Raw genomic sequence first — 11,005 nt, forward strand, 5'->3', positions numbered from 1 at the left:
AATAATAAATCTATGTCTGTGTGCTTTACATCTATTATCCCATTATCCTGACACTGGAGAATAGGTGTCTCTGGAGAAGGATTCTAGGAGATCCCAAAGGGAAGGGGGGATTTGACTCAGTACTAGCAAGATCTTTTCCTTAAATGATGGAAAATAATTTCAAGTGTGTATCAGTCAGAGGCATAAACAGAGGTCTACTTCCTGTTATTTAGGAAGGTAGATATGTGTTCAGGGAGAATGCTGACAATCTCAAGATAGATGCTTTTGGAGGTAAAGCAAGGAATACACATTCAAGTGAGAATACAGGCCATCTTGAGAATGAGAGATGTGGTTTGGAAATTCTGGCTCTTTATTTAGGTACTGGGGATTGAATCTAGGGGTGCTTTACCACTGAGCTACATCCCCAGCCCTATATATTTTGTTTTTGAGTCAGAGTCTCACAAAGTTGCTTAGGGCCTAAGTTACTGAGGCTGTCCTCAAACTTGCAATCCTCCTGCCTCAGCCTCTCAAGTCACTAGAATTACCAATTGTGCCACTGTGCCAGGCTCTGGCTCTTCTTTTAAAAGAAACTTGCTGAGAGGAGGTATGAGAAAGATACCGGTCTAGTGATCTCGACAGTTTATGGTGGTCTGGGCAATCTCAGGATCCTTAGGCGATGTGTTCTTGATTGTCTGATCAATAGCACTGGAAAGTCCCTTAAATTATAGGTTTCTCAAAATATTACATCTCTCTTTATTTAACATATTTATTGGGGGGGTGTTGATTAACAACAGTGCAAAGGTAGAATTACAGATTTCACAGGAATTCGTGGGTGACTGGCCTAGGAGACACTGGCTTAGGGAGTGACTGGCCTGAAATATTATGCAGAATTTCTTTTATCTTTATGTCTCCTTTCTGCCTATATATTTTTATTTCTTCTATTCTACCTCAATCTTAGATTTTATATCTAAGGAAGTGAAAAGTAAAGGAATTTGCCCCACGTTGCACTAGTAAATGAAACAGCCAAAGTTTGAACTCAGCCACAGGGCAGAAATTAAAGCAGCGAGTTTAACTACAAAAGGCTCCTCTCCCCCAAAAGCCGGTGGCTCATCTGAATGTGCCCTAATGAACCTCTTGTGTTTAGGAGCTTAATCACTATGATCACTGCTGTCATTTATATTAGAATTTATTACTTTAAAGCTCAAAGGGCTTGTGTTGTGTTTTGAACTCTTCTACGTTGGTAAAGTTGGTATCCTTGTTTATAGCCAGAGAGTAAATGTAAATGAGTCAGAGAGTAAAGGTCTAGATAACTCACTTCTCTGAGGGCGGCTTTCTTACCTTAAAACGAGGCAATTAAACGACATATTTCTTTGCAACAGCAGCAGACGACCTATTATTCTGGACTGGCTCAGTGTTAGGAAGGAATTTGGAAGCAAAATCAGTTTCATAAACCAGATGTATCCCTATTAAATCATTGTGGGACATAAAGTTCGGTGCTCCCCCAAGCAACCCGGAAGGACTGAACACTAGGCCACGCCTCAGACTCTTGGGAACCACAAAACAGGAGCCAAGTACAGTGAAGCCACGGAACGGACTTTGCGGGCGATGGGGACCTGTTTTTGAAACGGACTTGTGAGAGGAAGTGCACTACTCCTTCAAGGTTCCCCACATCTGGCTGCCGGGAGGACAGTGCGGAGGTTATTCCTCGTTAGACTGCTGCAGGCAGGCGTGACCGGCGGAAGCAAGCTCAGCGTCCAAACCTACTCGTTCCGGCAGCCGACAGGACGGGCTCATCTTAGCCGCTGCTGTTGGAAGTTGCAGCCAAGAGTGGGAGCCGATGGCGTTTTGGGCTGCCGCCAACGTGAGCAAAACAACTGCCCGATGCTTGCGGGCGCGAGGCCCCGGGTTCCCTGCGGCATCTAGGTTCGCCTCCCACCCAGAGCCTCCGGGCTACGGCCCTGTTGCGAGCAAGAAGCTGCACCTTACCGCGGCGTCCCTCGCCGGGCACAACAAATGGTCTAAAGTCCGGCACATTAAAGGTCCCAAGGATACAGAAAGGAGTCGCATCTTCTCCAAACTCTGTCTGAGCATCCGCCTGGCGGTTAAAGGTGAGAACCTGATAGCCCCTTCTGGCCGCCGATGCCCTCTCCGACCCTATTGTCTCGCTTGCCTCCTGGGGTTGCGCTAGGGTGCACCCTGATCCCGAGACCTTCATTTTCTTTTCTTTCCCCAATTACCACTGTTACCCACCTCATTAACCTTCAGAACCTGTCTACATTGGATGTCCCTCATTCACTCTTCCAAACACTTTTTCTTGTTAAAAAGAGAGCTGCCCTAGAAAGAAAGATAAGAAGTAAAAGTGACTTCATCCAAGTCTGTAGTTAGGAGCTCCATAAAAACAAATCCTCAAGTCAGATATATGTCTCAAACCCAAGCCCTCTGCAGTTGCTTTTTGTAGCATGTAGGTTGTGGCAGAGGCTATTGCTTGCCTAAGCCCCAGTTTGCCTCATTAGGGTTTCTTGAGACATATTTTCTTAGAAGGTAGGCTTGCAGCCATATCTTTTCCCAGTTTTGTAGCCACCCTAAAAAGTCTGTATTCTTTTTAGTGTCAGACACCCATAGGAGTAGAGAAAAAAAAAATCCTGTAAAAAGCAGGGACTTTGAAATCAGGAAGACTTGGATTCTAATCCAAGACCTTGCACAAGTGGCTTAACTTTGTTGGGTTTTGGTTTCCTTTTCTGTAAAATGGATTTTGCCTGCTTTTAAGTATTTTACTGAACATAATAAGCATTCATTTAATGTTAATTTGCCTCTAGAACTCTTGCCTGGTATTTCTTTTGATTCCTTTTCTTCTGAATTCTGTGTGTATGTATGTATGTGTTTTACTGAAGGGCTAACACCAACAGCCATTCACTCTTGGATTTTTTTTTTTTCCAGTACTGAGAGATCACCCACATCCTTGCACATGCTAGGCAAGAACTCTACCACTGAGCTACATCCCCAGCCCTTTTAAAATTTTTACTTTGAGACAGGGTCTGACTAAAGTGCCCAGATTTGCCTTGAATTTGGAATTCTTCTGCCTCAGCCTCCTGAGTAACTGGGATTACAGGAATGAGTTGGCATATCCAGCTAAGAATTCTTGATATTAAGTTCAACTAACAGTATGGAATGTTTTATTTCCTGACAGGCACTGATCATACAAAGATTATGAGATACAGCCCCTAGTCTCAGAGACAGCGTACTTACAATGTCATATGAACATTTCAGTAATTATGCACAAAGTAATAGAATTAGAGCAAGGAGTATTAATAAATCTAGGAGATATTGTTATCATCAGTGTCTCTCACCATTTTATCTAATGAAAAGTAGAGTTTGCCAAAACCTAGCAGAATGATAACCATTCCCAAAGACGCAGAGAATTAGAAATTTATTTTCCAAAATACTTCCTATATTCCATGCAGGTACTGGATACATTGTTTTTTTGGTTTTTGTTTGTTTGTTTTTGGTACTGGGGATTGAACTCAGGAACTTGACCACTGAGCCACATCCCCAGCCCTACTTTGTATTTTATTTTATTTTATTTAGAGACAGGGTCTCCCTGAGTTGCTTAGTGCCTTACTGTTGCCCAGGCTGGCTTTGAACTCCTGATCCTCCTACCTCAGCATCTTCAATGGCTGGGATTACAGGCCTGTCCACTGTGCTCAGCATGGGTACATTGTTTTAATGAATGAAATGGTAACTTGCCACTGTTTTGGCTGGAAGTAGGGCTGTAAATCCCTTTTTTCTCCCATGCTGTAATGAGATATTTTTGCTGACTCTTTTTTTCTTTATTTCAGAGGGAGGCCCTGACCCTGAGAGCAACAGCCACCTAGCTAATATCCTAGAGGTGTGTCGCAGCAAGCATATGCCCAAATCAACGATTGAGGCAGCACTAAAAATGGAGGTGTGTCTTCAGTTTAATGTTCTTGCTATTGAACACAGTTCCCACAGGGTCTGTTTGGAAGGCTACCAAACACTCCTTAAATTATCAGACACTCTCAACCCAAGTGCCTCTGGGGTTTGGAGGAGCACAGTCAGAAGCAGGATGAGTAGATGGTGTTCCAGAACTTCCCAACCAAGCTGTGATGGGATGGGATAGAAAGAATGGGCACAGTGTGGGGAAAGCCCTGATATTAGTTTGAAGAAGGATTATTTTTCTTTTTCAAATGTTTATGCCCTGTAGAAGAAAAGCCAGTAGAAGGGCAAAGGGTGACAGCGATAGTGATGGTGGGAGGAGCAGGGATGTTGAACTCCTGCGAGGGGTACTTTTCCTCTGGGACAAGGAAGAATGATGTGAAGGAGTTAGTAATCATCTTAATAGCTAGTGTTTATTGGGTGTTTATGCCAGGCCAAATACTTTGCTAAAAACTCTATATGCATTATCTCAATGAATCCTCAAAATGATCTTAAGTGGAAATTGAAGCACAGAATGTTTAGGTGACTGGACTTAGCTCAAACAGAAAATGACAGACTTGAATCAGACTCCAGAAACTATGCTCTAACATTATGCATAGTGCCTTTATGTAGACAGAGGCAGAGATACAATTTTCTTCCACCCAGGGTCCCTGTATTTCCTTTGTGAAAGAATAAGAAAAGTCATCAGTTGAAAGTTCCAGAAAGGTGCAGGACAGGGTGCTTGAAAAGAGTAGTAGAGATTGGATGCGTAGACAGGGGTAAGTAAGAGGTGTGGGGAGTCCAGATGAATTTGATTTTTGGCATTCTGGAGTGTTTGAATTTTGAGTCCATGCTATTTTCACCAGCTCTTAGGACAAGGCCCTGTTGTATGATTTTTATGCATCGGTATTCAGCAATCCAGGGGTAGGAGCATTGAGACTTAACAGGTGGGTTTCATGTAAAATAGGATGTAGGAGGATGAATCCTGGTGGGGGGTGACTTGGGAGGACAGATGTGGGATTTGGCTGGGGAGGGGAGGAAGCAGAATTCAGAGATGGCTGATTATTCAAGGGACCAGGGAACCAAAACAGACTCCCTTCCGAGAAGAGGTGATGTTTTCAGTTACCTCAAAAGTTGGTCCCTAGGGCCTCCTCTGAGAAGATGGGGACAGAAATAAAGACTTGAGAGTCCAGGCTCCAGCCTAGAGGCCCATCTTATGAAGCCAACTTTGTGGTGCCCGTGGTTTGGACTTGGCGTGTAGGAGGGAATTGGGAAACAGGAAAATGTGTTTGTGTTATTTATTGCAGAAAACTAAGGGCATTTATTTGCTGTACGAGGGTCGAGGCCCTGGTGGCTCTTCTCTGCTCATTGAGGCATTATCTAACAGTGGCTCCAAGTGCCAGTCAGACATTCGACATATCCTGAACAAGAATGGGTAGGTGTGTGTCTAGGGGAGAGAAGTGTGGGAGGGAACAGAGCCTTCTGGTTCTAATCTATGCAAGGTAAGTACTGTTGACTTCTTGTGGTATTTCAAATTATAAGCATACCTTCTCCTTATTAGAATCCACTGGCATAACTGAATTTTTAAAAATATTTTTTTAGTTGTAGGTGGACATAGTACCTTTATTTTATTCATTTATATGTTGTGTTGAGGATCGAACCCAGAGCCTCACATGTGTTAGGAAAGCACTCTATCACTGAGCCACAACCCCAGCCTGGCATAATTGATTTGATCTTAATATATTCTGTTCTAGGAAGGATCCAAAAGACATGTTCATCTGTGTAGACAGGATCTGTGTCCCATTATCCCATCTGTAGCTATATAATGGTCAGGTCTTAAAATGTTTTACCAGGACTGGAGTCTTTAAGACTCCAGGAAATAATTAGCAAAGTCTTTGTATCCTTCAGACTCCAATCAGGGCAGAAATAGAGGGTGGGGATGTTCTTAGACTATTCCTTACCTAGCATTAGCTGCATCTTCCTCAGGGAGGGAGCTGCTCCATGTCCATGTTTGCTCTATAGGCCCAGTGAGGAAGAGGTGGTGTTAAAGTCTGTACTTTGTGGAGGCTGAATGTCTAAAGGCATCCATGCACTCTGGCCCATTTCCTTTCTTCTCAGGGGAATGATGACAGAAGGAGCTCGTCATTCTTTTGACAAAAAGGGGGTGGTTGTGGTTGGAGTGGAAGACAGAGAGAAGAAAGCTGTGAACCTAGAGCGTGCCCTGGAGCTGGCAATTGAAGCAGGAGCTGAAGATGTCAAGGAAACTGAAGATGAAGAAGAAAAGAACCTTTTTAAAGTGAGTTTGAAGTCTTTATCTTTGGTGGGCTTAACATGCCTCTCTTGTTTCTTCCTGTGCCCCAGGGTACAGGTGAGGAAAAGAGTTCACATATTGTATGAACATTAATGAAATGAATACTGGATAAGGGGCCTACTCTACTGAGGATGATGAGAAGGAGTCAGAATATTGAAAACTGTGAATTTAACCCAATGATATATTACAGTACAGCAGTTCCACTTGAAACTTTGCAAAGTTCTATCTGGCTTTGTTTTAATACCTTCTGACTTTCTTTTATCCCTAGTTTATTTGTGATGCCTCTTCACTGCATCAAGTGAGGAACAAGCTGGACTCTCTGGGCTTATGCTCTGTGTCCTGTACACTGGAGTTCATCCCCACTTCAACAGTGCGACTGGCTGACCCCGACCTGGAGAAGGCTGCTCATCTCATCCAGGCTCTTGGCAACTATGAGGATGTGATTCATGTCTATGACAACATTGAATGACCAGGACATATGTGCTTGTGGGCTCCTTCTTAGGCAAGGGACAGCTCATTCTTTAGCACAGGCATCTGCAGCAATCTTTGAGACTGAAGCAGGTGGGAAGCCTAACAGGTTAGGAGGTCAAAGGCCATTACTCGTGGCTTTGAAGCCAGGGGAATCACACTTTCCTGGGACTGCTTTGTTGGCACTGCTGGTATTTCAGAGCCCTCCTGGATGCAGGGTGGGATCAGCCAGCTGATCTGACTGTGATCTCAGGTAGTTGGCCCTTGTGGGAATTGTAAACTCCTCAAGGCCCTATATATTGAAAACCACTCTTTGTGTGTGGGTACGTCTATGTGTGTGTTTATGGTATTAGGGATTGAATCAAGGGTGCTGTACCACTAAGCTCTGTCCCTAGCCCCTTTTTATTTTTTAAGTCAGGGTCTTGCTGCCCAGGCTGGCCTTGAACTTGGGATCCTCCTGCCTCACTGGGATAACAGATGTGCACAACCATGCCCAGTTGGATCCTATTCTTAAATAATGACAGTGGTTGATCTTGGTTGCTGCATTGCTGTTGTATGGCTCTTGAGCTTTTCTGCATTCATTTGGGTATTGGACTTATAGACTAACTATTTCAGTACCCCATGCTTAGTTCTGTCCTTCAATTCCAGATTTTTGTTGTTGTTGTTTTGTAGTACTGGGGACTTCACCCAGGGATGCTTTACCACTAAGCTATACCCCCAAATCCTTTTACTTTTTACTTTGAAACAGGGTCTCACTAAGTTGCCCAGTTTGGCCTTGAACTTGTGAGTCTTCTGCCTCAGCCTCCTGAGTATCTGGGATTATAGGCATACCCCATTATACCCAGCTTGTTGCTTATTTTTTTGACTGGCCATAGAAATATGATTGTATCCAGGCACTCTGTGGTCTAATACTGGTCTTATGGCTTAATACTGATATTCATTCATGTAACTATTATTTCTCAAACATCTACAGTGTACAAGAACTCTCCTTATCTAGAGCACAGACTGCTCAGCTGGCACCTTGTGACCTCAGAGAGAAAATGCAGGACCACTCTCTATAGGAGCTGCCCACACTGTGGGGTGTGCTGTGCATGTATCTTCATTTGATGTGGCCTCTGTGCCCTTCTGTCACCAGAGAGCTTAAGGTTCTAGCCCAGTAGAAAATTAGGTGTCAGTGATAAGGGACTCCCTAGGACCTCTTTTTCCTGACCATTGTATGTCCTGAGATTGGTCAGAGTAGACCTGTCAGAAGATTGGGCTGCTCCCCAGAAAGCCATCATCAAGCTGAGTTTGAGTGCTGCAGGTACCTAGGACACTAGCCCCAGCTCCTTTCCATCCCATATGTGAAATGATGGGGCCCTAAGAACCGAAGAGGTCATGGAGACAGAAGGAAGAGTGAAAGACTGAATCAGAAGCCTGGGTATCTTTTGTTCCTAGTAGTAACTTCTGGGTTCAGAGGGGCCAGGAAGGCCAACCACGAATGCCTGTCAAGCATTTTGGGCCTGGAATGCCTTTTGGATCCCTGTTATCCACCTACTTGTAAGTTATTTAAGCTATTTCTGAGCTCACAGTAATTTTCCTGAAGGAGCCTCAGGTAAATAAGGATAGAAAATAACCAAAACCAAATTGACTATAAATGATAACTTTAGCTTTTAGGAACGATAGATGACTAATTTTACAATGACCTTGAAAACCAGAGAGCAATGGCTGTGGGGAAGAAAACTGACTGAATAATCCAAGATGATGTTAAACTATATGCCCTTGTATCTCGTTATTCATAGTCAAACTACTACCTGGAATTCTTTATTTTGTAGGAGATAACTCATCCAAACAGCTGATTAACATATAATTAAAATATAGTATAATTTTAAGTTTATATGAGTTTATATGCTGCGTTGTACCCAACAATTGTATCAAATAAGCCAAGTATATTATGCACAGTTGATCTCACACAAATCAGGTGAGAACAGGTTCTAACACCACGTCTTATATTAATAGACATTGTTTATAAAGTATCTCTATTTTTGGAAATGTTAAATTAATTTGGAAGACTGATCATTTTTAATCTGAGAAATATGTATAAGGAAGCCTACTCTTATGTAATAATATAATAATGTGAATTGGATTTCTCTAGCCTCGTAGATAGAATTTATTAATATGGATTGTTGCATAACCAGTTTTCTTACATCAAGGCTACTTGCAGAATTGCATGGTAATAGCTTCTGTTGAAGAAGATGGCTCTGCACTGACCCCTGGCGGTATCCTGCAGTCTCTTGCAGTTAATGTACAAGAGGAAATGAAGGAACCCTTTCTTGAACCTGTTCTGCTGTTTCTAGATCTGGTAAAGAGATCTTGAGCTATTTAAATAAAAATTGTCATATCAATATGATGAGGTATTATGCTGCCATTAAAAATTATTTTTCAAAGAATATTTTTGTCAGAAAATCTTTACATATTAAGTGAAAAAATGATACAGAATTATAGAATACTAGAGTGTGGTTCAAGTTTTAAAAATATGTATTTATATAATATCCATATATAAGACTGTTAGAAGAAAGTGTTCCAAAATTTCAAAACTACATATCTCAGAATGCTGATGTAGTTACTGTTTTATTTTTTTATAATCATTTATTACTTTTTTTTTTAAATTATCTTTTAACTAGGGGACATACTTAAAAAAAAAAACCTACACAAATTATTTTCTAACCAGGGAGACCACATCTGGGTATGCAGGAGCCAGATAGACCTTAAAATCAGAGGAATGGGGGGTTAGGGTTGTAGCTCAGTGTACAGCACTTGCCTCGCTCGTGTGAGGCGCTGGGTTCACATAAAAATAAATATAGGTATTGATTGTGTCCATCTATAACTAAAAAAATATTTTAAAAAATCAGAAGAATGGGGTCTGGAACTGACTTGCTTTACCGTATTATTGGTCATTTTCTTAGCAACAAAAAATCATTCAAGGACTTGAAGCCACATTAGGCTTACATTCAAGTGTCCTTTTGGTGGAATGGAAGTATTTGTGACAGGCTCTTTCCACTGCCTTTATTGTTTTAATAAGTGCTATTGTGTGGAGCTGCCTTCCCTCTGCCAGAGGCCCTGACTGAATCAAAGAGGACTCTGCCTCTAACCAACTGTGGAAATTCAACCCCTTGGTTGAGTTACTTTTTTCCCTTTGTAACTTAGAGCAAAGCAGTTAATGAATCTCAAAACCCTAGGATCCCCTGACTCCCAGACTTTTAATTGAATTCCTGCAGACTCCTCTGGAGATATTGAGGAGAAAAAATTAAAATGTCAATAGGTCTAGCATATGCAAGTGCTACAATAGATTACACACTAGTCTTCACCAAACCACTTTCTTCTACCATGCCTAGCCAGTGAACAGGAAAGCAATTTTTCCTTTTTTACCTTTTTTTTGTTTTTTTCTATACCAAAAAGGTAACATTTTGTTTTGTTACCAAAGATTGAACCCAGGAATGCTTAACCACTGAGCCACATCCCCAGCCGCCCTGCCCGCCCCCCCCCCCCCACCAGCTGCCTTTTTTTGAGACAGAATCTTGCTAAGTTGCTAAGGCTGGCTTTGAACTTGCAATCCTCCTGACTCAGCCTCCCCAGCTGCCAGGATTACAGAAGTGCACCACTGCACCCAGCTGAAATTTATTTTTTTGTTTTGTTTTAAGTTAAACCTTACAGAAATATACAAGAACAAAAGTCTCATCTAAACCTACCTGCTAAGATACAACCAGCATTAGCAATCTATGTTATTATATTCTTTGGAGCCTGTCTTCCAGGAAACTAGCTCTGCCAGTCACTAATGACCTTGGACAAGAACTTAGCTTCTTTTCATCTGAAAATTCATATGTAAAATAGGAATAATAACAGTACCTATACTATTTAATATGTCAAGCACTTAAAATGGTGCCTGACAATAGTTAAGTTTTTAGTAAATGTTGGCCTTTTCCCCATTAAGTATGAATGAACATTTTCTAAAACTAAATTGTGATCATCCTATACACTTTATAACCTGTTTGTTTTCCACTTCACAAGATATTCTGGGTAGCTTTTAGCATTAGTATGAAAAAGTCTCTTCATTCTTGTTAGTAGCTACCTCATACTCTTTGGTGTTAATGTGCCATAATTTATTGAACCAGTCTTTTATTGTCTACTTACAAAAGATACTCTAATGAATGTTCTTAATCTTTGCTCACTTGTAAAATATATTTTGTGATGAGTTTATAGAAGTGGAATTTCAAAATGAAAACAATTTTTATTTAGAAGTAAATGTCAATAGTTGTAAAAATCTGCTATGAAGTG

The 11,005-nt window shown here is 41.6% G+C and overlaps 1 protein-coding gene across 1 annotated transcript; it reads left to right on the forward strand.

Moving 5' to 3' along the window:
• The first annotated feature begins 1,645 nt into the window (after positions 1-1,645).
• Taco1 (translational activator of cytochrome c oxidase I) lies at positions 1,646-9,120 on the forward strand. Its single transcript, XM_026402242.2, has 5 exons — positions 1,646-2,087; positions 3,816-3,922; positions 5,220-5,347; positions 6,031-6,208; positions 6,492-9,120. Exons 1-5 carry the CDS (start codon positions 1,817-1,819, stop codon positions 6,690-6,692), a joined length of 885 nt encoding a protein of 294 aa, XP_026258027.1. The 5' UTR covers positions 1,646-1,816; the 3' UTR covers positions 6,693-9,120.
• The last annotated feature ends 1,885 nt before the right edge of the window (positions 9,121-11,005 follow it).

The sequence above is a fragment of the Urocitellus parryii genome, chromosome 7 (assembly GCF_045843805.1).
Source record: "Urocitellus parryii isolate mUroPar1 chromosome 7, mUroPar1.hap1, whole genome shotgun sequence".
Classification (NCBI taxonomy): Eukaryota; Metazoa; Chordata; class Mammalia; order Rodentia; family Sciuridae; genus Urocitellus; species Urocitellus parryii.

Excerpts from the sequence above, each read along its gene's own strand:
- Taco1 (XM_026402242.2), top strand. The coding sequence starts at position 1,817 with ATGGCGTTTTGGGCTGCCGCCAACGTGAGCAAAACAACTGCCCGATGC. Across the intron at positions 2,088-3,815 it reads CATCCGCCTGGCGGTTAAAG|AGGGAGGCCCTGACCCTGAG; the intron begins GTGAGAACCTGA and ends TCTTTATTTCAG. Across the intron at positions 5,348-6,030 it reads CATATCCTGAACAAGAATGG|GGGAATGATGACAGAAGGAG; the intron begins GTAGGTGTGTGT and ends CTTTCTTCTCAG.